The following is a 27,632-nucleotide window of genomic DNA, read 5'->3' as shown; positions in this document are numbered from 1 at the left end:
AAGGAAAATAAAATTTTCAGACTCTCTTGGGTAGGACTGGAGTGGACTGCTCTACAGATCCTGAGAATGTAATCCAAAATAATTTCTCAGACCAACTCACGTTTGTCTGATATATGTAATGTTTGGTTAAAAAAAAAACAACAACAAAAAAACCACAATTATTTGTTTTAGTAATTTGAATTGGCAATATTGGCCTGCATATGATATAAGCATTTGTGAAGGGTGCTGTTATACAGAACAAGGGCACCAAAGTCCATTGGTCCAGAAACTGCTTTGCAGTCAACGTTAGGAATGAATGTATAGCAAGACCTACGTTAATGGGGACTCCACTTATCTTTACATCATGGTCTATACAAAAGGCAGGGATCTTTGTAGGGGGAGGGGGATAAGCACACATCACTGCGACTCCAGGCAAGTTGTGTGTTCACAAGGGAGGTGACTGCAGCATCGTAGAGAGGTGTCTGTATCTCAGTATGCTCCATCCGGTAAGCATCTTTAGAGCAGAATGGGTTTCTATAGCAACCTTTACACTTACTGGGTACCAGAGAGATTTACAAGCCTGCTGCATCTCTCTGCCTTTTATTAGTAGACTGGGTAGGTTGGGAGTGACCCAAGACAAGGGAAGATGTGAGTACGGGAGGGGGGGAGGAGAAATGACAATTAGATTTGTCTTGCTCTCCAGCCTGTCTTGAGGTATAGATATTTTTAAAAACATGGGTTTCTCCAAATGTGATAATTCTCTGACACTGTCAGGACATAGATCTGCCCCCCTTTTAACAATATCTGACAGGAATAGTATCTTGTCAGGTAAAATATTGATACCAGAATATTCTGCTACTCGTTTTATTTGAAAAAGGACACACACACACACAAAAAAAAAAAAGTTGAAAACCACAGTCAGTCCAACGAATAGACCATCAATGTTCAAGTTGATAACTAAAATGCAAATTAGAAGATCAATTAATGAAAATCCCTTTGCAGGATCCATTTTAGACTTTAATGACCGAATAGATCAGGGATAGGCAAGATTTGTTACTGCAGATGTTATGTACTACATCTCCCATGATGCTTTGTCAGCATTATGGCTGTAAGAGCATTAACGGAGATGTAGTCCACACCATAATTTATTTTTTTTTTTTTTTTTTTTTTTTAAATGAGTTTTAGGTTTGATACCCAAAATGAAGAAGCTTATGACAACAATATGCAACGTATTTTCCAGGGAAAAAAAAAGTATAAGTGTGTATATATAGGGTATGAGAATGACAGTGCTAAGATCCTGTTAGACTCTCAGATCCAGAACGTTATGATTTTGACGGGCGGTTCCCAGGAAGCAGTAGTAAGCCAAACGCGAGGTACCAAATAGAAATGAAACAAACAATCTCGTAGTCAGGGAAATCCTAAGTCAGGGGCAGACAGCGCAGATTCAGAAACTGTATTACAGGCAGGTAGGTCAAGGATCAGATTTCAACAGGATTTACAGAAACGTACACAGAGGAGCACAGTATAACGGAGAACTGAAGGTAGGCTGTGATTATTTGGGGTATATTATAGAGAGGTATATATCCAACTCTACCATACTATTGGTTAAACTGACAAGTCCCTAAAGAGAAAGCAGGTGTTCTGTCCTTTAAAAGGCAGTCTTTCTGGCTGCCCTGTGGAGTTTCCATCTCCACATGCAAGTCCGGCTGAGGAGAGGATCTTTCTGTGGGCTGTAACGCAAGGATGAGTGCCTCAGCATCGTGGTTACTTGTCCGTGCCAGGGTCCCCAGCGTGCTCTGAGGGGGAGTGTCATTGGCAGCAGAGATGCGGCGAGGGACCCCAAGTAAGTGCATTTGTGACACAGACAGACAAGCAAGTACTGGCCAACCAACCCGACATCGTGGTGGTAGACAAAGAACAGAAAACTGCAGTGGCGGTGGTGGATGTGGCAATACTCAATAACTAGAACATCAGGAAGAAGGAACATGAGAAGGCAGACAAATACCAAGGATTATAAGAAGTACTAGAAAGGATGTGGAAAATGAAGGCAGTAGTAGTCTCAGTTCTGATCGGAGCACTCTGCTCTTGTAATCTGCGGATGCCACTCCACCAACTTGTGACCCCCAAATTGGGGGAGTGGCATCAACAGAATACATCTAACATCCAAGGACGCTGTGCAGAAGAGTACAGTTAAAGGACCACTCTAGTGCCAGGAAAGCATACTCGTTTTCCTGGCACTAGAGTGCCCTGAGGGTGCCCCCACCCTCAGGGACCCCCTCCCGCCCGGCTCTGGAAAGGGGAAAAGGGTTAAAACTTACCTTTTTCCAGCGCTGGGCGGGGAGCTCTCCGCCTCCGTTCCTCCCCGTCGGCTGAATGCGCACGCGTGGCAAGAGCTGCGTGCGCATTCAGCCGGTCGCATAGGAAAGCATTCATAATGCTTTCCTATGGACGCTTGCGTGCTCTCACTGTGATTTTCACAGTGAGAATCACGCAAGCGCCTCTAGCGGCTGTCAGTGAGACAGCCACTAGAGGAAAAAGGGGAAGGCTTAACTAATTGATAAACATAGCAGTTTCTCTGAAACTGCTATGTTTATAAAAAAATTAGTTAACCCTAGCTGGACCTGGCACCCATACCACTTCATTAAGCTGAAGTGGTCTGGGTGCCTAGAGTGGTCCTTTAAGAGTACAGCTAAGATACTGCGCAGAACCCTCAAACTCCCAGGCCATAAAAATCAGGCACCATAATGTATAATGTTGAGTATATATATATATATATATCAGATGGGCATATAGACAAAATACTCTAATATATTGTTTTATATAGCTCAGCTACAAAACACTAAAATAGAATGTGGCTGAGTTGCTTGAAACAGCAATAACTAAATTACAGTCAGGCCGGGTTTCCCCTTTACAATGTGGGATGACCTAAAGATGCTGAAACAATAGATTCTAGTGCCCCACAAAATCCATTATTGCCAAAAACCAGTGGAGCTATAAGACCTGCCTCTAAACCTGCAACAGACACACTCAATAGGTCAATTTAGACAAAGCTAAATCAGAGTATGGGTATAAATTGTATCCAAACGCTGACACTGCTTTACTTTAGATCATCCTTAACAAGGACATTTTCAATTTCTAATCGAAAATAAGAATACTGTAAATGCAAAAGAAAGAAAAATGCCTAGCACACGGCTGTACTTGGCAGTTAAGCCCTGCTATTGTCATCTGACAATAAGAAGTGCAGAGTACACAGAATGAAGCAGAATGCAGATGCCTATCCCATATCTGCACCCTAGAGAGAGGTGCCAACACAGCAAATGCACTGACAATATTACCTGCATCACAGCCAATTTCAATCCTGTGGAGAACTGTGCTCTCTTATGATGCACGTTTAGACTGTGCTTTGCATACTGACAGGTTGACAAGGGAGATTATTTGCATAGTGCACACTGTAGCAATGTACAAGATAGGATCAGTAATCGGCTCATTTGGACCGGGCCCTCAACATCCCGTTTCGGTTGGTCAATTCTGGATTTTTGAATATACTTGTTTATCTGGTCCACCCATTACACTGTGAAGGATTTGAAATAAGGGATTAATAATGGGATTATGTAAAAAGAAAGTAGTCACAAAGCTAGAGATAAAACATGTATAACATACTCAGAACATTAACCCCTTAGTGACCGTTTTTCTAATGGTTAAGGACCAGGGCTGTTTTTACATTTCTGCAGTGTTTATGTTTATCTGTAATTTTCCTCTTAGTCATTTACTGTACCCACACATATTATATACAGTTTTTCTCCCCATTAAATGGTATTTCTAAAGATACCATTATTTTCATCAGATCATAAATGGACTATAATTTTTTTTTTATAAAATATGATGGAAACCCCCCCAAAAAAACAAAAAACCCACACACTTTTTTCTAACTTTGACCCCCAAAATCAGTTACGCATCAACAACCACCAAAAAACACCCATGCTAAATACTTTCTAAATTTTGTCCTGAGTTTAGAAATACCCAATGTTAACATGTTCTTAGATTTTTTTTTTTTTTTGCAAGTTATAGGGCAATAAGTACAAGTAGCACTTTGCTATTTCGAAACCATTGTTTTTCAAAATTAACGAAAGTTACATTCCAACACTGATATCTGTCAGGGATCCCTGAAAAACCCTTCACATTTATATATTTTTGAAAAAAGACAACCTAAGGTATTAAACGTGGGGTATTTTAACCCTTACCAATCTATGCCAAATTTAAAAAAAATAAAATGGTGATTTTTTTTTTTTACACAAATAGCAATTTAAGAATACATGTACTGAGAACTTTATCCCCTTAAGGACACACGACATGTGTGACATGTCATGATTTCCTTTTATTCCAGAAGTTTGGTCCTTAAGGGTTACTGCCAAAGAACACCCCAATATGTGTTCAGCAACATCTCCTGAGTACAGCGATACCCCCATGAATAGGTGTCGGGTTCTCTGGGGGCTAAAATACCTTATTTGGAGGATGCGACTTACTATTTTCCCAACCTGGAATTTTCACAGCTGGTCATCATGCACCCATGTCCTATTTGGAACATTTCTGAAGCCGGCCAATGTAATTTACCCCCATCAAATCATATATATTTAATTTTTTAAAGTAGACACCCTATGGTATTTCAAATTGTGGTATTTTAACACTTTCCATGCACTAATTCTACCACCAGTGTTTGTCAAATTTTGGGGTAGTCATTTTTTGTGTTATTGTTCTTTTACATTGTACTTTAGACATGGATTCTCAGTTCCTGTTCTGTGTTACTGGCAAAGAACACCCAAATATGTGTTCAGTAACATCTGAGTACAACCGTACCCCCAATGTACAGGTTTTATGGATTTTTACAAACTTACAGGGGTCAAATGTAGGGCTTTCCCCTTTTCCATGTTTGCACATTGAAATTTGCCAGATTGGTTTTCTGGGCCTATGGTTGCCTTTGAGACCGTATGGCAGGCCAGGAACGAAAATTAACCTCAGCATGGCATACCATTTGTAAAAGTACCCACGGTATTCAAAATATGGGTATGTCTAGTCTTTTATAGTAGCCACAAACCCTGGCCAAAATTAGCGTTTAGATTAGGTTTTTTGCATTTTTTTTACAAAAAAAATGCCATTTCACCAATGATATTAGTATAATACATTTTACTGCTCTAAAATCATATTTGTGTAGTAGTAATGTCTCACGAGTACAACAGTACCCCTCAAGTACAGGTTTTATGGCGATTTGGAAAGTTACAGGGTCAAATATAAGATTTGCCAATTTCTGTTTTTGTAAATTGCTATTTGTGAGATTGGCTATGTTGCCTTTTAAACGGTATGGCAGCCTAGAAATGAAAATTAACCCCACCGTTTCAAAAAGTAGACAACCCAGGGTATTGTCCAAATGCTTTCCAAAGTTTTGTGTTTTTTTTTTTTTGTTTTTTTTAACACAAAAACTGCAGTTTTACTGGTGATTTCATCGTTGTGATAAGTTTTACGGTTTTAAACACTCATGTGTTTTGGAAAGTTACAGGGTCAATATAGGGCTTGCCCAATTCAGTTTGCAGATTGGTTTGCTGGGTCTATGTTGCCTTTTGAGACCAGATGGTAGCCAAGAAATGTGATTTAACCTCATCATGGCACACCAGTTTCAAATGTAGATAACCCAGGGTATTCCAAATGGAGTATTTCCAGTCTTTTTGTAGTAGCCACTTAGTCACAAACGCTGGCCAAAGTTAGCGTATTTGTTTTTTGCATTTATTTAAACAAAAACTGCACTTTTACTGGTGATATAATCGTCGTGATAGGTTTTACTTTTTAAAACACTCATTTGTGTTTAGCAAAGTCTCCAGAGTATAACAATACCACCCATGTAAAAGGTTTTATGGTGTTTTGGAAAGTTACAGGGTTAAATATAGGGCTTGCCAATTAAATTCTCTGGACTGTCAGGCAGGACCCTCAAATTATAATTAATAAAAATCAAATAATTATGTAGTTAATAGTGTGTGTATATATATATATATATATATATATATATATATATATATATATATATATATATATATATATATATATATATACACACACACACACACATACATATACACACACACACACACACACACTATATTTAAACATGCTTTAATTATTTTATAATATATGTACAATATATCTGATTATTTTCTTTTTTCTTTTTAGGTGTACCCCTGCTGGCAGCTCCATAGACTCCTATTTCGGCCATGTAATCACATGGCCCTGAAGGGCCGCGGTGGCCGGAGCTGCTGCAGGGCGACTGCTGTTGTCTCTGGTAGTCCACCCCGACCGAGATCGCCGGTTCAGGTAAGTCCAGGGCTCCTATTTGCCGCGAGCGTACCTGGTACGTCTGTGGTCGGGAAGGGGTTAAACAACATGTTTTGTGAGGTTACAAATAGGGTATAACAATAACAAGACTCCTTTATAAAACATGTTTTTAGTTTATTAGAGTTCAGTCCACATCTTGTGGCTGTAAAACGGTCAGTGCAGTGGAAGCCCATAGGAAAGCACTGAATACAATGCTTTCCTATGTGGAAGGCTTGGATGCACTCACCTTTCAAGCACTTCATGATGTTGCGGGAGGCAGAGAGATAAACCGTACAGACAGAGTCTCGGGATAAAAAAAAAAAAAGGTAAGTAAAAAATTTTTTGTTTACATTTTTATTGCAAATTGGTATGCAAAACGGTATGGTGTTCATTACCAATTACTGCACAAACAAATTAAAAATATATATTAATTGAATTAAAACACAGTTTAACCCCTTGAGTGAGTGCCCAGGGTCATCCTGGCACCATAAGAAACTTAATGTAGATGAAGTTGGTATGGTACTTAAACTGCCCCTTAAGGACCAAACTTATGGAATAAAAGGGAACCATGACATGTCACACATGTCATGTGTCCTTAAGGGGTTAATATATAAAATTACTTTGTTAATTTTGGGATTTTTTTAGAATTTATTTTAAGAAAAAACTTTAATACTCCAAATCTGCATATGGCAGACAATTTGCTCATCATACATAAGTAAACATAGGTGGAGTGGTCATGCATGGTTTACACAGGAACAACAGATTTAAAGTCAGAATATCAAAACCTCTGCACCAAAGCTAGCTAAAATCCCAGGAGGATACTTTAATTCCATGAAATGTCAAGCGACCTGTGCATTTGTGTCCATTTATATAATATCTGCTTGTGCAAACAGCACTAACCCTTCTAGAGTTCCTGTGTGTTTGCTGCTGCTGTGTGACAGCTGAAGGAATCCTACAGAAGGGTGTGGGCAGAAGGTATCCCCAGGCTCTGCTCCAGCTGCGTGTCTTGCCAAGTTAAACATGCCAGAAAACAGAGGGGATGCAACCCAGCAACAAGCCAATGTGACAGCATCAATAGGGGAAAGCAAAATGGCGGAGTAAAGGGAGAAAGTGTTTAGAAAACAGAGCACCAGGAGGAGGGGAAGTTCACCCATCGTACAGTGCTACAGAATGGCGCTATATAAATAATAAAATACTAGTAACAGAGGAGAAGACAGAGCAGGATTAAAGTAGCCTTAGGTCCACAAAGCTATTGTAGGGCTAGAATTAACCTATAAGTCAGCCTTTCACGGAACTCAAGTCCACAGTATCCACAAAACCAGCAGGTGGTACATTTTGTATAGATAAAAGGGAAACTATGGGAGTAAAAACAACACATTACATACTTTGATGAATAAAAGTATTTTGCATTGAGAATTGACTCCCCTTTATTTGGGAATATGCCGCGGTCTCTTTAGATGTCAAAATATGGACGAGTGTGGTGTGATTCAAGAGGGGAGAAAAAGGAAAAACCTGCGTGTTTGTCTTGAGAAATTCCAAAGGCATATTGCCACAATTGTCATTAGGCAGAGTTAAGTAGTAATAGAGACTCTGTCCTTCTGTACAGAGAACAAAATCAAAACAAAAAGCCTTTCTATGCACTTTCCCCAGTTTCCAGCAGTGACACACAGATTCATCGAGTTCAAGCTTTGTTCTGTTGAGAAAACCATTTCATGAATACAAAGGGTGTATTTCTTCCCCCAATAGATTCTTATCAGAGAACATCTAAAAAGTAAGGCTTTGTTTTTTTCCTCTCTTTATTTTTAGTACAATCCCTTGTAAAATTGCGTGGTGCTGTCTGACTGTGTGGAGTCTGAAAGGGAAACGAGCAGTCTACTAGCTTTTGGCATTTACTAAAAGAAAAGGAGGAAAGAAAAAAAAAATAACAAAACTCACCACAAAACCCGATTATAGCAAAGCGCACCGTCACTATTAATAATGCAATTTCAATTATAGCATGCCAAATATGAATGGGCTTATTGTTCTAGCCATAAAAACCAAGTTATTAATAGGTACAGGAAACATGGTCACCTGGCAGTAGAAAGAGTTAAAGGGAAACTATAGTCACCAGAACAACTACATCTGAATGTAGATGTTCTGGTGAGTAGAATCATTACCTTCAGGCTTTTTGCTGTAAACACTGTCTTTTCAGAGAAAATGCAGTGTTTACATTACAGCCTAGTGATAACTTCACTGGCCACTCCTCAGATAGCTGTTAGAGATCCTTCCTGGGTCATGGCTGCCTAAAATGCATCCAAACATTCAGTGTCTCCTCCCTCTGCATGCAGACACTGAACTTTCCTCATAGAGATTCATTGATTCAAGACCTCTCTATGGAGAAGATGCTGATTGGCTAGGGCTGTGTTTGAATTGTGCTGGCTCTGCCCCTGATCTGTCTCAGCCAATCCTATGGGGAAGCACTGTGACTGGATCAGAGCTACAGCTTCAATCTTGAATACAAGTAAGATTTTGCTATATCTAGGGAGGCATGGTGGTTTTAACCCTATAGGGTCAGGAATACATGTTTGTGTTCCTGACCCTATAGTGTTCCTTTAACATACATGGCTAGCCTGAGGCAAGTGTGTGTGTGTAAAAAAACACTAGCACAAGGTGCATTCTTGCCAAATTCTGCACGAGGCCTTCTGTTTCATCCTTAATTCATCAGTCAGCCAGGCAAGAAGCCAAATAACATGTTAACTCTTTTCCTGCCTAAGGAAGCTGGTGTCGCAGTGTGCGTCATGAGAGCAAGCCCTATTTTTAAATTGACATGCACTGTATATACCTGCATGTGCCAAAAGGGTGGTTATGTATAGGTCATGCATCACTATAGGGAGCTGACTCCCTCTAGCAGCAAAGTAGCTATTGACTTTCTGACCTGGTTTCAAGTGAAGGTCAGCAGCTGTCACAAGGACAAAGACAATTGGGGCTTGTACACCGAGCCATCTCCATAGTTACTTCATACCCTGCTGTCTATGCGATCCTTGCTATGGGTTCAGCATTAGATGGATAGTGTAGCCTGGTCTGCTAACACAGCGTAAAGAATGCAGGTCATAGGCCACTATTTGGCACAGCATAAAAGAAGGATTCATTGTAAAACAAAAGGGTTGATTTAATGACAACAAATGGCTCAAACTACACAAAATAGGACAGCAATATATTGCTTCCCAAAATCTGCACTTTAAAAGGCGTTTATTAGGTAAAATTATGCACCAATGCTATAATGTCCCTGTCCTTTGTTATAAAGACGTTCCCCCTTTTTCAAATAAAATAAAATGTTTTACTCACCTCTCCACTTCCTGCAACATTGAGGAATGACCTGCCTAGAAAGACATTGGGGACCTGATACGCATGTGCCACATGTGCGACAAAGCTTCCCCATTTTACTCAATCAACGCAGCATCAGAGACTCTGGTGGCGGTCACTACAACAGCCACTAGTAAACCCTCACCCCACCCCTCGCCCAAACCCCCCCCCTTCAAAAAAAAAAAAAAAAAACCTTCCATTCCAGTGAAGTACGGGTGTATTAGCTTGGGTAAATGTGTTTGGCAAATTCACTGTTCAAGCAGCTTCACTTTTTAGGAGTCATGTTCTTTCTGGCTGTAGAGTAGGGATAGGCCTATTATCGGTTCTGCAAATTATTGGAGCAGATATTCAGCATTTTACCAATAGTCTGTATCAGCCTCAGTAATTTACCAAGATTACCAATAACTTACTCACCTTTTCCAGTCACCACACGCTATCTTTTGCATCCAGAAACTCCGAGCCAGCCAATGAAGCACCACGTTGTGACCTCACTTCACCCATTTCTGTGAGTCCCTGCATGCGGAGATCAGCTGAAGGCAAGGAGGGGAGACTGGATAATCTTCTATAATGTACTGGGCTGGCTGATAGTAGTATGATTTCTGGCAATCACATTCCTTTCAGTAACTGAAATATACATGCAGGTATCGCAATATTTTCCATAATATACTGGTTGCCAGAGGATGATAGGAGTGTGATTGCTGTCAGCATGTTCATCTATTCCAGATTTCTGTAGAAATAGTGTTACGACGTACAGAATATGGACACCAGTTATCGACAATCGTCCCGAAAGGCAACTGATAATAGATATCCGCTTTGGCTCTGGAAAAATTATCGTGGTCGATCACTACTTTAGGGGATCCTCACTTCCATACCGTAACTAGGAGAAAAGGTCTGCAGCACTCATTACACCCATAAATTAGCAAAAATATTCCCCAAACCATTTTAGATGCATTCTCAATACCTTTCTTAGATACAAAGGAACCCATCAAACTTTAATTCAAGTTACCCAAAATGGAGTACGGTTACTTCAAATAAAGGTCCTTGGATTTCACATCTTATAACCACAGTTCTCAACTCGATATTTGATAACTAGACACTTACACCCATAGAGTGTCACATACTGGTTTGTAGAATACTACAAACACAGTATAAACATATGTATACTTGACAGCCAAACACATTTTCCATAATTCCATTGCTACTGAAACTATGATCTCACCATATGCACACAAAATGTAAGTGTTCTAAATTATCTGTTGTAATGAACAATGTAATGTTGGTATCTGTGCAAAACCATGCAGGAACAAAGTCAACATTCCTGTAAGCATATACATTATCTGCTAGCAATATAGGTCACAGATACTAGACCAGTTCTGTGGGAGAACTGCACTGCAGAATACAGGGGACTGAAAATATTCTGACTGGAATTTGGGAGAGGTGTTTACCCATGAGGTTAATGGTCTTTCTATGCTCCCCTACGGAGTACTCAAACAGGCGTTAATGAAGAATCAGCTCACAGAGCCAATGAATTAAAGGGAGTTCAAAAATAAAAATAAAACCAGCATGATAAATGCAATTCTTATATCCCTCAATCCACCAAAACTACATTTAACACACACGTTAACCGCACTGAGTAAAAGAGGTTTTAATGATCAGCTTAGATTGCAGTTCATTTTAACAAAGCCCTCTTCGCTTCGTTTCTGTCAACACCTACAGATTATTGTGTGAAAACACTATTACCCATTTACTCTTGAAATCAGCACTAAATAATACTCACCAAAAAATAATAATAAAGTTTAAACTGTTTTACAAGTGAATAAAAATATGAAGTAGTATGGTGCCCACTCACATGTTACAGAGTCAATTAGATCTAGCTCTGAATAAAACCGCAGTTGGTGTCTCAGAGGTTCTACCACACCTCCTTAGGATAGGGACTCTGCTTTTGGGGGATCCTCAAATAGATTTATATATACCAATAGTGCATACAGTAATGTAACAGCAGGCTTATAGAAGTTACAAATGTAACATCACTAGGAGGAGACTAAAAAATCTGGTTCATGATGTATCAACTCTGTTACAAGGGGTAACACCCCCTTAACCAAGAAGATTGAGGCAGCAGTTACAGAGGGTATCACCATCCACTGGCCACTCCACAGATGGCTACTAGAGGTGCTTCCTGGAGCAGTACGGCCATTCAGTGTCTCCACCCTTTGCATGCAGACACTGAACTTCCCTCAGAGATGCATTGATGCAATGAGATGCCGCCGATTGGCCAGGGCGGTGTTTGACTTGTGCTGGCTCTGCCTCTGATCTGCCTCCTTAACAGGTTTTAACACTATAGGGTCTGGAATACAGGTTTGTGTTCCTGACCCTATAGTGTTACTTTAAGTAGGCAATTAAGTATCATGTAAAAGATGCATTCTACATACTGCAGAGTAACCCTTTTCATAAATATGACATTTTGTGTATCCCTGAAAACATTGTATATACATATACCAGATCCACAACATGGACAAATGTATTGGGACACGCCACTTACCGTATTTTTCGCTCCATAAGACGCACTTTTTCCCCCCTCAAAAGTGAGGGGAAATGTATTTGCGTCTTATAGAGCGAATGTGAAGCTTTACTTACCAGTATTGTAGCGTAGGCCGGCAGAACAGCACGCACCGCAGTACAGGAACTTAAAATTTCAGTTTCCGGCCAGAACGAAACGAAGTGCACACACTTCCTTTCAGTCCAGCCGGAAACTGAAATTTAAGTTCCTGTACTGCGGTGCACGCTGTACTGCCGGCCTACGCTACAATACTGATAAGTAACTAAGGGACACTATGGGACAAGGGGAGGGAGACACTATGGAAGGGAAATATCACTATTGGACGAGGGACGAGGGGGGTTAAAGAACACTATTGGACAAGGGGAGGGGGGAGTTAAAGAACACTATTGGACGAGGGGAGGGGGGAGTTAAAGAACACTATTGGACGAGGGGAGGGGGGAGTTAAAGAACACTATTGGACGAGGGGAGGGGGGAGTTAAAGAACACTATTGGACGAGGGGAGGGGGGAGTTAAAGAACACTATTGGACGAGGGGAGGGGGGAGTTAAAGAACACTATTGGACGAGGGGAGGGGGGAGTTAAAGAACACTATTGGACGAGGGGAGGGGGGTTAAAGAACACTATTGGACAATGGGAGGGGGGTTAAAGAACACTATTGGACAATGGGAGGGGGGTTAAAGAACACTATTGGACAATGGGAGGGGGGTTAAAGAACACTATTGGACAATGGGAGGGGGGTTAAAGAACACTATTGGACAAGGGGAGGGGGGTTAAAGAACACTATTGGACAAGGGGAGGGGGGTTAAAGAACACTATTGGACAAGGGGAGGGGGGAGTTAAAGAACACTATTGGACGAGGGGAGGGGGGAGTTAAAGAACACTATTGGACGAGGGGAGGGGGGTTAAAGAACACTATTGGACAATGGGAGGGGGGTTAAAGAACACTTGGACAATGGGAGGGGGGTTAAAGAACACTATTGGACAATGGGAGGGGGGTTAAAGAACACTATTGGACAATGGGAGGGGGGTTAAAGAACACTATTGGACAAGGGGAGGGGGGTTAAAGAACACTATTGGACAAGGGGAGGGGGGTTAAAGAACACTATTGGACAAGGGGAGGGGGGTTAAAGAACACTATTGGACAAGGGGAGGGGGGTTAAAGAACACTATTGGACAAGGGGAGGGGGGTTAAAGAACACTATTGGACATGGGGAGGGGGTTAATGAACACTATTGGACAAGGGGAGGGGGGGTTAATGAACACTATTGGACAATGGGAGGGGGTTAAAGAACACTATTGGACAATGGGAGGGGGGTTAAAGAACACTATTGGACAATGGGAGGGGGGTTAAAGAACACTATTGGACAATGGGAGGGGGGTTAAAGAACACTATTGGACAAGGGGAGGGGGGTTAAAGAACACTATTGGACAAGGGGAGGGGGGTTAAAGAACACTATTGGACAAGGGGAGGGGGGTTAAAGAACACTATTGGACAAGGGGAGGGGGGTTAAAGAACACTATTGGACAAGGGGAGGGGGGTTAAAGAACACTATTGGACAAGGGGAGGGGGGTTAAAGAACACTATTGGACATGGGGAGGGGGGTTAAAGAACACTATTGGACATGGGGAGGGGGTTAATGAACACTATTGGACAAGGGGAGGGGGGGTTAATGAACACTATTGGACAAGGGGAGGGGGGGTTAATGAACACTATTGGACAAGGGGAGGGGGGTTAAAGAACACTATTGGACAAGGGGAGGGGGGTTAAAGAACACTATTGGACAAGGGAAGGAGGGGTTAAAGAACAAACATCATAGAGATCTCAGCGGCATGATAGAATAAATATATTTATTCTATCATGCCGAAGAATTGATTGACAAGGAAGAGCAGAAAAGATTTCCCACAGGCGGTCCTTCTGCTCTCCACACATAGCAACCACAGCAGATGTGCTGTCGTTGGTATGGTAACTCCCTAGCCAACGCACTGGTAATGGAGTTAGGAAAGGAGTGACTTCTATTAACCTGTCCAGATGTTGGCAATGAAGCCAACACATAGGAGTCACAGACAATGTTTACTCAAGTCGGGAAATGAAAGAAGAGAACAGGGAGAGCAAGGGGCGGACTGGACTTGGGCATAACACCCTCAAAGACAATGACATGGCGGATCTGGAGTTAAGGGGAGTGTATCTCCAAAATGTACTTTAACTCTGCTCTGATTACAAATGCATTGGGGGTTAATCAAATAAGTTAAAACAAGTTCAAATGTTTAATTTCAGACAGAATAGGATAATATCAAAATCTGACAGTGTCTTTCCAAGCCACATCATACGGATAAGGAGACTTAACACATTTACTACAGTTTAAATGGGATTTTATTGAATTAATAAAACACTAATATATATATATATATATATATATTTATTTTTTAGGGGACAGACATGTATCCCAAAGGAGGATACTAGGAAGACCATGTGAACTGGACACAATCTTCAAACAAAAAGAAAAAAAAAAAAACGTAGAAATTAATCCTTTTTTTTTGTTAAAAAGCCAAAGATTTCTCTACAAAAACATATTGCTTTGGTCTCAGAAGCAAAAGGTTAAATTGTTATGATCCAGATCGAGCAGTAGTTCAAAAAGTTGTGATCAAATCAGAAAAGTGGTTGTGGTGAATGGATGCAGTCATTTAGCCAGCTTGCCAAAATAAATTAAAGACCACTTTAAAATTATTCTATTCCAGGGTGTGGGGCCTGACAAGCAAGATGGCAGGACGTGTTTATTCTTAGCGCTGACCTTGTAAACCTTAAATTGAGACAAAATTGCATAAACGCAAAGCTGACCCCACCTAGTTTAACCTGCAGACCGAAGCTCACTATACCTGCACTGTTTAACACCTGATTTGTGTCGTCTGACGGGCTCGTACCTTGTCCTGATTCTACAGCCGGTTGGGCCCGGCGACTGGAGAAGCGGACGATCTCCCGAACCAGTGAGCGCAACTGGAATACAGCTTGATAATAGCCTGAAGACCCTGCTACCACATGGGACCCAAGATGACTGTCGGAGGGAAAGCTAGGGATCGACCGATATTGATTTTTTAGAGCAGATACCAATAATCTATGAACTTTCAGGACGATAGCTTACTGATATTCTGTACATATACCATATTTTTTTTATTTATTTTTAATTAGGTGGTAAACGCATAAAATATACATGCCAGTCAGATTTTTCAAGAATATTTATGTGTGTGTGTAGTGGATGCAGTGAGAGTATTTGATTAGTAAATGCACAGTGTGTGTGTAGTAGATGCAGTGCATTTGTGTGTAAATATGTGCGGTAGGATCTCCCCTCCTCCCCACCCAGTTTCTTAGTGCCCCCCCTTACCTGTCTCTTAGTGCCCCCCCATTCCTCTCCCTTCTCTTTTAATGTCCCACTTCACCCCAGTGTTCCTTGTCCCTTACCTCCCCTAATGTTCTTCACCCCCCCATCCCATATAGTGTTATTCACCCCCCCGTCCCATATAGTGTTCTTCACCCCCCGTCCCATATAGTCTTTCCCCCCTGTCCCATATAGTGTTCTTCACCCCCCCTGTCCCATATAGTGTTCTTCACCCCCCCTGTCCCATATAGTGTTCTTCACCCCCCCTGTCCCATATAGTGTTCTTCACCCCCCCTGTCCCATATAGTGTTCTTCACCCCCCTCTCTTTTCCCCCTTCATGGTCACCGCTTGGCTGAGCAGAGCAGTACGCACCTCGCTACAGGAGATTAAGTCAGCCTACTCATTAATTATCGGCCGATGCAGATTTATAAAAAAAATAAAAATAAATTGAATATCGGCAAAAATCAATAATCAGTCGATCCCTAGCCCAAGCCTTTGACCGCAACGTTGGAACACAATTAACCAATGCACACAGAACCCTGCACCTAGGTCTAGAGCTCAATCTGGCACTTTGAAACCAAGATGACTTACTCCCTGCTCTGAGAGGCTCTAGTGTTGGCGCGAAAACAGAGTAAGCGGCTGGGAAGGGCATACACAAGCCGAAAGCATGGCAGTGATGCGGGTTGCAGACTTCCTGGACCTCGGTCCGAAACAGGGACCTGCACCTGGGCACTGGTCTCCACACAAGAGACATCCAGCTGGGCGGGCCTTAAACTCCGCACATGGGGACACTGACAGACAAGTATTTGGCAACGGGGACGCTCAGGATCAAGAAATTGCGATATCAGCTACTGAGCAAGAGTGGGCTACTTGGAAAATCTTGTATGGGCTGCAACACCTTGATCATGGACATAGCAAGTATATACCAACGATGCTCAATTTCGGCATAGACTGACTGTCCCTCCTATACATAGTCCATGCCCCTTCCCCCCCCCCCCCGTCTAGGGCCCTGAAACCAGTCACTAAAAATGCAATGCTCTCATTTGTGTGGTTTGGTTTATTAATGCAGGCACAGGTCTTTATATTTTCCCACCCAGACACCTTGTGCCTTAAGCTGGCATTGCAAAAGCGTCACAAAGGCTATCTGCTCACACTGAGGAGACAGACCTGCGTCTGCATCTTGGGACTGTGTCCTGTCGGGATGGGGGTGGGATACCTGCCTGACACCTGGGAGTGTATCCCAACAGATTATTAACGTGGTCCATACCATTCCTCCAGCTATTAACCTGTCTGGGGATCAGAGGTCTATACTGCATATGGCATGCTGTAAACAGTTTTTTTCCTATACCTCATGCCATATTGTTCGACTGATATATTCTAACATGCCCTACAACGAACCATGTCTAAATGTTTTCACTAGTGTGATAAGTATTACCCAGATCAGAATAATAGAATAAAAACATACAGTCTATCTAAATGTCACTGTTTCCAAAAACCTGTTATATCTATGCGTGTGAATGCTGTTGTGGCTTACCAAGTTTTCTGTTATCATTTGCACACCATAAATAAAGAATATAAAAAAAAAATTAAAATAAAAAAAAAAAATGCTTCTATTCCATCTTCTAATGCTTCTTCAGAAATGTCTGCAAGAACCACACAGCTGGAAAGATGCACTGACTAGCTTATGGAAGATAAGATCTGAGGAGAAGAGATTTTAATGAGAAAGATAAAGTCAAAGAGGGAGAAATTCCACCCCCCTCCCTTAAAAAAAAAAAAAAAAAAAGAGAAAAAGAAAAAGCTTGTAAATGGGCACCTAGCCAAGAGGTGACAAAAGAACACGATAAAACGCCAGTAGATGAAAGAAAAGGAATGAAGTAAATGACAAAACTAAACACACAAAAAAAGTGCTAGTGTGTATGTAATATATATATATATATATATATATAACTTTGGAATATGATTGGCTAATAGCATAGCTTGTTTTTACAGGGTAGTTTTCCCAAGATTATAAGAAGTACAAAACTACAAACCTCTAGAATTTTATTAAAGCGGTTTGTATGCATTATTCATACAGTTTCTTTCTGGATACAAAATTATCATAATGAAATGGGAGTGGATATTTAAAGATAACATCAGCCTCTATTATTGTCAGATTTCTCAATGCAATCTCTCCAATAAAACCTAGACATCTGGAATTCAACGAGTTGCATTCAATTTTCCTTTATTGTCTGTTTTGTTGGTCCAGCCCCCCTAAACACTGATAATGTATATGGATCTTTTAAAACACACATTTCTACACAAACAGTATTTTACAAGTCTGCACAGCTAATCACACCCTCAGGACTAACCTCACCCTCTTAGACCTGAATGGGGTGCAGTGTTCAGATTTGTGGGTGGGGCTCATTGTATCCAAAAATTGGGTGTATTATTATTCTGACACATGCGCTGCCAAATGGGACTCACCCTGTTTCAGACATTATTTTGGCAACAGAATTAATAGGGTTCTTACAGGGTTGCTGGAAATATATTTATTCATTTAACAGTGAATGGTGATGGATTGACAGGCCTGCAAAATATAGTCCAGATAGGCAAGTTGGAAAAATTCTCAGCTATTTTGCAATTTGATTGTTCATTGAAAAAAAATAATGTCTTATTTAGAATTGTAAAATCCAGGCCTAAATAGAATATATAAAATAACAGATTTGGACTTTTTTGCCTAAAATTTACAATTGCCTAGTGTTTTTCCCAAGTTAGGAATCAGTGTGAACTAGAACACCTTGTTAACAAAGAAAATAACACCGGGAAATACCATTAACATATATGTATTCCTTCATTAGTTTTTATGCCAACATATGCAAAAAATAAAAAATGTAAAGCTTTAATTAACTAAAACAGATAAAAAAATAAAATTAAAAAAAAAATAAAAAGAAATTTAAATTTGTAAACAAAATAGAAGTCCAATAGTGATGTAGATTACATAGTCAAAGAAAAAAGATGACTTCCAGATGTCCACATACTACAATAGGCATGAAGGCATTTAGCAAAATAGGCCAAGCCATATTAACCGTGCTCAGCATGTTCATCTAAAAGAAGACCCTTTGAAGTTCCATGACTGGTGGGAGACTGACTAGCAGGTGGTTCTTCGATGCTCAACCAATAAAAGTGATTTTTATAGGTCATCAACATACAGCTGTTTTATGATGGTAGCTGGTTAAAGTATTTCTTTAGTAAACAAGCAACATGTAATGATTAACTCTCTATAGTAGCTTTAACCATTCAAAACCCACATCTAAATTTACTTTAAACCTCTCCTATAGTTCCTATCCCATTCTTCTTCACATCTATGTATTAAGCTGAGAAAAAAGGGGGACCGTAAAGTCCAAAATATGCAAAAATAAATAAATAAATAAAAAAAGATAATCAAAACGGACAAGTTCAAATTGAGTTTAATAGCAACTCAGGACGAATCAAAGTATGGGTTGTCAGAAATTGAAAGTGAATATTACATTTAAGGTAAAAATAACTTTAAAGATTCTTTGTATCAGTTGGGTTTTCATTTCTGCGATTTTAGGCTAGAATTTGAAATTCACTTTAATTTCTACAAACTCACTTTAGTGTATAACCTTGTATTTTGTAGTCATTACAGAAGATGCTACGATGGAATTGCTGCATCATGCATTTGGACGTTGTAGGCCAACCTGACCGTTTTAGTTTCCCCCTTTTCCAGATGTGGCGAAGTAGTTCTGATTTTGGACCAAGCATGCCTATCCAGAGCTAGAAGGATAGGCTCATCCTAACAATATAAGAAATAGACGCCCTCACATATTGGGAGTAATGGCAACTGCTTCACTTCTTATACACAGTTGTCTTCCAGACAGCAATGACATCATCACATGTTCATGGATGTACTCCATCAATATAGACATACTCCTAATCTATGCTCTTGCGCTTATGTTTAATATACCCATGTACACAAGACCATTAAGCTTAGGTGTGAATGCAACAGAGGAAGGCAGAGTGAAGAACAATACGAGGTTTTTCTACCAAAAATCACCATATGTACCTGCCTGGGATTAATTGTTTTGAGAACAAAGGGAAAAGGGAAATAAATTATCAAAATATTGAACCACAAAAATGCTTTATCGAAACAAAATAAAGGGTATAAAAAGAGTCTCAACCATTCATAAAGCACACACCAATTTGCAGCCTTCCCATAGAAATTCTAACCTAAGGATCCCTGTGCCCTTTGACCTCAACAATGAATGAGTTTTATATTCCCATAAACCTGCTAGCTCACTGGACTGGGGACAAACAAAAAACAAAAGAAGAATAGCTTTATACAAAAATGTTACGGATTGGTGGTATAACAGCCAACATGGTCTTGCCCCCCATTCAGGAACACTAACAAGCGTGAGTGGAACAGCGCCCAAGTGTCAGAAGCCACCACGCACACCCTTGTCCTAAAACCACACCTCCAAATACCCTCTGCATTGAGGATTGCATGGTATACATTATAAGCGTATCTAAATAAAGATTTGTCCAATGAAATGTTAGTATTACAGCCTGTGGTTTATACTTTTCTCGTCTCCTGTACAAACCACAATTTTCTGACCGGTTTGTCAGACACCAAGAAAAAAGAATACAATAAACCTAGTACTGAAACATATGAAGAAGCCGATATTAAGAAATACATTGCATATACATGCATACACTCACTGATAAAAAACAATAACCAAATTATATCCATTATTCACAAGTTGTATGTTCAGTGGATGAAATGGGGTTAAGTTCAGTTATCAAAAAGCTACTGGAAAATATAAAATCATGATGTGATGGCTTATCAGCCTGCCTGAAGTCACAAGATAATACTGATCATTGTGTCTGCATAGCAGATAATACTGCTTTACTCCTCTAAGAGCAATGGGTTAACAAGGCAATAAAGAGGGGGGGGGGGGACAAACAGTTACTGCATACAAATCCCTTCAAGCACTCAGGCCCTGCTGACTAACATACCACAGCCCAGCCCCAAAGAAAAAAAATGTAAAATAAATAAATCCACATCTAACAGCCCTTTAAATCAAAAACACGCCAGATTCCAGATTGAGCCACTGAAATCTCCAACTCAGGAACAGATGAACAAAAAAAAAAAAAAAAAAAGAGACACACAATTACATAAAATACCTTTGACTTGGGTCTCATATTCAGCGATGATCTCTTTATCTTTTTTAAATTTTGCTGGTGAGGTCATTTTCGCTGTCTTAGCTGCTACAATCCACTGTTAAAAACAAAAAAAACCCAGAGCTTTTGGATGCGGGGGAAAAAAATAAATAAAAATTCTTCAGTGATCTTACTGTGTCAGTCCATGAAGTGTTCAAGGTATAGTTGATCGTGTCAGAAAGGCAAGATGTACTGATGGTCTGCCAGAGCATATGCAGCTGGGTCCGTACCAAAAGATCCTATTGCTGCAACAGCTTATTTCCTGCACCAAATCCAGAGCAACAGTGCTGGCTCCTGCAGTCCTCTTTTGATTGCAGACATTAAACAGTGTTAGGTCCTTCCCCAAATAAACTGCATGGTGCTCTTCGCCTCTTCTGATTATCTCACACAGCCTTAGAATCCAATGCAAACAGGAGGTGGGGGAGTCTCTTGGCTAAAATATAACAGGACAATATATTAAAAGAAAATCAGCACTGTCACAGAAGTGTCATTGTATGCCCTTTTTCTCAAGGTAGATTCAGATCAAGCATCGCAAGGGTGAGGAGGCAACTGCCTTCCTGATGAAAGGCTGCAGGAAAAGATTATGTATGAAATCTATGCATTGCAAAGAAGGGGAGGGGGGTTAACCCCTTGCTGACCAACATTCAAAGCCTCTAAGTGACAAAACGAAGGGAGTGTCACAATGCATCAACCCTGTCAACTGAAGTAAGAGCAGGGTTTTTGTTTCAGTTAATCCATTGTACAAATAAGTGGAATATATATATATATATATATATATATATCCCGCCTACCAGTTTATTTAAGAGTGGTATGGGAGTGATTCTATTATGTACTATTAACTATTATCAGTTTAATATCAATGTGTCCTATAGTGCATGCTTCCATTTAGATTTCACTGTCCATGAGTAGAAATAGGTCATCGCCCCTTTAACATTGATATGAGGGGGGAAGAAAAAAAGCTATGCAAAGGAGGACAATGTGTTTTGTAAGTCTTCCTAAAACAGAACAATGTAGTAGAAAACAGAATCCTGCCAGTGTTTTTGTCAGCTTTGGCACAATCATGCAGGAAGGGCTATCCTCCTTCTAGTGCTCCAGAAATAGATCCAGAACTCTTAGAATCATATACTGAAAGAAAACTGGGGAGGACATGAAAAAAAATATATATATTAGTATTAATATGAAAGGGGGTTGGTAGAATAGGTCAACCAGGAAGGAAAGTCCAACCATCTCTCTAACTTCAGAATGAGCAGAGGGTCCAGATAACAGAACAGGAAATTGGATTTTAGGATTTGCAGCAAAGGAGCTAAATTGTTACTGCACAACAGACCAATTAGTTAATTGATGATGCAGGCAAACACTCAGTAATCCCTCAGGACATGGCTCTTAGGGGTTAATATTTAAGGGCTCCACGTAGAGGAATGCAAGCATCTGGGATCCTTACTGATGAATGCATGTGGCTAATGTTACTTACAGCCCTTGCTGGAAAGGATGGGGGCTCAGACATTATTCTTTAGCAATTTCTCCATTTCTGAGATCCACCCAAAGTATCATTATGGCTGCAAGCAGGGAGCCGCCATGGACTTGATGTATGAACACCCATTTTAGCACATGTCACCAAACACAGTAAAAGAAAAATCAGTCAAAAATAAAAAAACTCAATAATAATAATAATAATAATAATAATCTTTAATCTTGTTGAATACGTTCACTATTTTACCAAGAGCAGGAGAATGTGGTGGATCTGCAAGAATTGGAGAGCAGTCATACTGATTGTGTATAATCCCAATTATTTCTCATCTCAAAGAGGGATCTTTTGTTCTCCATGGTTACAATCCCAGATCTCCATCCCTCCCAAAATTTGTAATTCTCCCATCTTGCTTGCACATGGTATCAGCAATAGCCATTGTGAGCCTCCCACCCCCTCCCTGTGCATTCCCTCACACTATGTGATGTATTGCACACAGGGGGACCTGACACACCCCATTAAATCTCAGATTTTGTGTTAATTAATTAACCAGCCCAGCTCAGTTTGTCAGGCTCTATTAGCCCACATTGCTCAAGCTGTTTGTATAAGTTACCTTTCTAGAGACAGAGAGCTTGGATTTTCCTGACTTCTGTAGATGCTTCCTTCATCCTCACCCAAGATTCCGTTTAATCCATGGAAGCAAAAAAAAAAGAACAGACAGGGATCTCCTTTTGCAACTATCATTCCCTATGGAATACTTTAGTCCTGCCCACTGAGCACTGCTAGACCAATCACAGCGCGCAGCGACAGTGATAGACAGCTCGTTCAGCCAATGGGTGCCGTATGAAAGGCGTTGTCTGGAAGCATGGCAAAGAGCAAATCAGAATTCAGCGAAAAGTCAAGGGCGGTATCAAAACGTCACTAAATAGGCGTGTCCAAGAAGAGGCTAAGAGGTGGAGGGACCTCAGGTTTGACAGCCATTCGCATTAACCAATCAGAATCCTGAGATTACAAAGACAGGCGTGGTCTCATCTCCGAACCTGTTGTAAACCAGATAGCTAAGGACATTCTTTGCTGTGATTGGTAGACTGATTTTTTTTTTATAAAGAGTCGGCAGCAACCAATCAGAGTGAAGCAACCGTTGCGGGAGTTTCAAACCTCACAAGTAGGGACATTGGAGGGCGGAAGTAGTGGCTGGACATAGATTGACAACCAAGGTATGGAGACACCTTAACCCCTTCTGGACTGGACATAAGTCTCTGTCACTTGCTTTCATTCTCCAGCCAGCTTGTCATACATACACTCAGTCAAGTTATTTCAATTAATTATATCGTGTAATTCTCTTGACATTGAATAACCTATAGGAGATTATAAAAAAATGGCAAACTGTAGTTAACTAAAACAAAATGTAAACATTAAATAAATATAGTGTAGGTTATGATTGTGTTGCAGTTATCATGGAATGTTCCACCCTTCGAACTTTTTGGAATAGTAATACTTTTTTTAGTGAGATGCTTCTAAACCTTACCTAATGTGTGCAGCCATCATGATTATTTTCTGTGGCCTTTTAGGAGCCTTAGAAACAGGGCCGTCTTTAATATTGACCGGACCCAGGGCAAAGCATTTGCTTGGGCCCTCTGGACCCTGTCCCACCTCCCCAGGTGTGCAATCACGTCCTCCACCCCAACGCAGCGGCGGACCTGAAGTAGAGAGGTGCAAGAATTATTTTGGGCCTTCCTGTCGCACGGGTGATTAAAAGGTAGATCCCCATCTGTCGTGTAACTCTAGAAATGCATTGACAGCTGGGGCTCTACCATTTACCCAAGTTTGCAGGTTTGTATTTAGCACTAAGCAGTTTTTGTGTGTTTGAATGTAAACAGGTTTCTGTATAGAATATGTTTGTATGTGGTGTTGGCGTGAGTGCAAGCATGTATTTATGTATGTGTAGTGTTGGTTTTTGAATGCAGGGGTGTTTTTACATATAATTTTGGTGTGTAACACAGACTAGTGTTTGTACGTTGTACGTAGTGTTGAAGTTTGAATGCCGGGGTGTATTTGTGTGTAGTGTTAGTGTGTGAATGCTGAGATGTATGCACATATATATACACACACACAGAGATATATATACACATGCAGGCACAGATATACACACTGGCACACATGTAGATATACAGACACATATAACTACTGATCCACAGATACACAACCTTACACACATGCAAATACACAGATACACCGAAACACACAATGACAACATACAAATACACTGGCACATATAGAGACAGACAAACTGACACACACATGCACACAGACATACTCACACACACACTGACAGATATACTGACACATACATACATAATAACACACACACAGAGTGTGTGTGTGTGTGTGTGTGTATATATATATATGTTTGTGTGTATGTATACAGGGGGACCTCCGTTTACAAACGCCTCGGTTAACATAATTTTCGGTTTACAAATGAAAATCCATTGAAAATAATGCCTTACAATTTTTTTTCGCAATAGGAAGCAAGTTTCCCCAGGATGCATTGCTCCTGGGAGGGTTATAGAACCACCCCCTGCATGCTGGAGCCTGTGGGTAGCACATGGCGTTCAGTGTGGAGGTGTTGGAGCGGTTTTTGCATCGAGTTTTGGGACTTTTGGGTGCATTTCTCAAGCTGTGGAAAGGTAGGGAGCTGAGCTTTGTCGTTTGCATGCCTTTTATTGTGTGTTCTGCATTGTGGGTTGGTTTCCATGCCAGCTCATTTTGACTTTTTTCTGACCTCCAGAACGGATTCATTGGTTTTCAATGCATTCCTATGGGAAGCCACGTTTAATAAAAGGGGAATTTACCAAATGAGACAATAACAAAATGTAACAGGAAGAATAGATAGTTGAGGACCCTGCTCAAACGAGCTTTGAAATGGAGAAACAGTTGTTGGATCAGCGCTTAGTGGCCAGTAGGAAGCGAAGATAAATAGAGGGTAGCCCGCAACCTAAGGGTATGATGTTCCCTCACTGACTATCAAAAAGAATACAAATGTAAAAACAAAAATTATAGGTCGTGCCACAATAAATGATATAATACAATAAAACCAGTGGTATACTTACATAAAAGTCATAAATGGGATATAGAATAGTCCTGGTTAAAAGACATATAGGTGAAAAGTCCAAATTGATTGAAGAATTTGAATGAGATATGGATATGTTGGTTGTAGAGGTTCTGAGGTAGTCGGATATTCAGATTCCATAGGAGCATGTAAATGAGAAAAAAATCTAATAGTGTAATCTGTTTCTGGTAGCAGCAATGGTAATACTCCTACTCACCTTTTAGAGAGCTAGTACAAGCTTGTGTGTAAATGGCATTCAGTGGCGTCGATCCCCCACTGATAGGATGTAGGTGTTGGTAGGTCGCAACGGTCCTCGGTATTGTGAGAGAGAGAACCAAAAATAGTGCTCTCTGTATATAGTAATAAACGAGTGATGTTTAAAAAAGGTATAATACTCACATTTAAGTGAGCAGGGTATAAACAATTGATATTTAAAAAAGGTATAATACGGGGCAGAGCCAGCACCCAAGCGAGAGAGACACATCCTGCAGTAGCTCCGCTAAGCAGCTAACCCAAACGCCAAATTTCGGCGATAACGGCAAAAATTAACCAGCTATCCAACGTCCCACGAGTTCCTTACAGCATGGGCAAGAAGGCTAAAAAATATAAAGCTGATCCTGGCTTGGGATCCAGAGACATAGGAGTCTTAATGCGCACAGCCACGAGGCCTGACCTCGGCAAGATGGCGCCGGCAGAGGCCTTCACCTCACCATCATCAGAAGACGAGAGCCCGACAGCATACTTACCTCCACCAAAGGTACTTGTCAAGCCCGGGGCACCCTCGAACCAGGAGACTAAGCTCCTGCCACGAAAGCCGATATCAAGGCGTTAGCCAAAGAAATACAGTCTATGTTCCACGCCGACATGGCGCAGGTCAGGGAGGAGGTCTCGACGCTCACAAGCCGGGTAATAACAGTAGAAGAAGGTCTTAAGGGTGCAGGGGTCGCCCAAACTGCCACTTACGCAGCCCTGGAAGCACTGCAAAGGCAATGCAGTGCCCTAACTACTCAACCAGCACATATGGAGGACAGGGCAAAGGCAGAAACAGTCACCGACGCAGAACTACCACACTACTGCCGACGGCTGTTGGCTACAATACTGCTGCCCAAGCAAATAAAGCAGATGGGCATGGATTCATGTTTTCGGTTCCACAAAGCAACCAAAGCACCACAGGAGGCTCCCAGGGACGTACTTCTTAAATTTAACCGGGACTCCAACCGAGGGGCACTCATGGGTGCCACCAAAGACTCTCCCACGGCCCCCTTTGAGGGAGCACACCTAACCTTTTTCAGGGACATATCCAGATACACTCTGACATGGAGGAGGTCACTGGGACAGATTACACAACAACTACGGGAGAAATCCATAACGTACAAGTGGGGGCAGCACCGACTGATGACGGAGAGAGACGGCAAGCAACACATCTTAACGCACAAGTCTGAAGCGTCAGCTTTCCTCCGAGCCCTAGGCCTACCGGTAGAAGCGACCCCAGCGGACACCCGCCCCTCGTGGACTGTAGCAAACATCAGCCCATTCGTGCCTAGAGGAACAAAATCGTGAGCAGACGCTCTCCCTACCTGAACCCAGCAATGCCTGCGGTTAATGCTGCCACGCAAGGCTCTGTTTTATGTTTTCTGTTACATTTGTTTTATGTTGTATTATTTGGAAAGGTTAACCTAGGTCCCCCATCTCCCTCGGTTCGAATATACATATGCTCCATGTACCTTGCTCTGCAAGCCATTAACCAGCCACCCACCCCCCACCTTATTTTACCGTGCCCCTTCCTTATGAAAGTGCATGAGCACCCTCAGGGCACATATAACTGCCTGGCTGGCGCAACTTCCTATGAGCAAACCACCTAGAAAAGACTAGGTTCTTGCCCTGCAGGTGAGAACAGTCCACTGCTCAATACCCACGCGCCCTAAGCTCCGCCAACCCCAGACATAGCTGTACTGGATAACATGAAGGGTGCACACGCTAATTCCCGGCAACCTCCGATCCATGTTTGAGCTAACCGACTGTTTATACACGCTAGAAAATACTTTTATATATAAAATTTTGGCTGTATACCTTGCATGTGATGCTGTTTAATACTACAAATTGTAACCTCTGCTGACTGTCTTTAATGCACGCAATGTAACACGATGTTCACAAGTATCCGCAAAAATAAAGAATAAAAAAGGTATAATACTCACATTTAAGTGAGCAGGGAATATCCTGCTCACTTAAATTTGA

At 41.1% G+C, this 27,632-nt stretch overlaps 2 protein-coding genes across 2 annotated transcripts in view; one reads left to right on the top strand and one right to left on the bottom strand.

Annotated features, from left to right (window-relative positions):
- The window catches only part of SRGAP2 (SLIT-ROBO Rho GTPase activating protein 2), a 109,554-nt gene extending 86,538 nt beyond the window's left edge, over positions 1–23,016 (bottom strand). Inside the window, exons 1-2 of the mRNA XM_063451036.1 lie at positions 22,902–23,016; positions 20,788–21,256 (exon numbers count right to left, since the gene is read on the bottom strand). Coding sequence (XP_063307106.1) covers positions 20,788–20,854 — 67 coding nt within the window. The 5' untranslated portion in view covers positions 20,855–21,256; positions 22,902–23,016. The remainder of the gene's footprint in view (positions 1–20,787; positions 21,257–22,901) is intronic.
- Positions 23,017–23,462: 446 nt separating this feature from the next.
- Positions 23,463–27,632, top strand: part of FAM72A (family with sequence similarity 72 member A) — a 50,310-nt gene continuing 46,140 nt past the window's right edge. Inside the window, exon 1 of the mRNA XM_063444341.1 lies at positions 23,463–23,505. The gene's annotated coding sequence lies outside the window, so the exon portion shown is untranslated. The remainder of the gene's footprint in view (positions 23,506–27,632) is intronic.

Source organism: Pelobates fuscus, chromosome 1 (genome assembly GCF_036172605.1).
Source record: "Pelobates fuscus isolate aPelFus1 chromosome 1, aPelFus1.pri, whole genome shotgun sequence".
In the NCBI taxonomy this organism is placed as follows: Eukaryota; Metazoa; Chordata; class Amphibia; order Anura; family Pelobatidae; genus Pelobates; species Pelobates fuscus.
The sequence above is the reverse complement of the archived record's forward strand: the minus strand, read 5'-3'. Positions and strand labels throughout refer to the sequence as shown.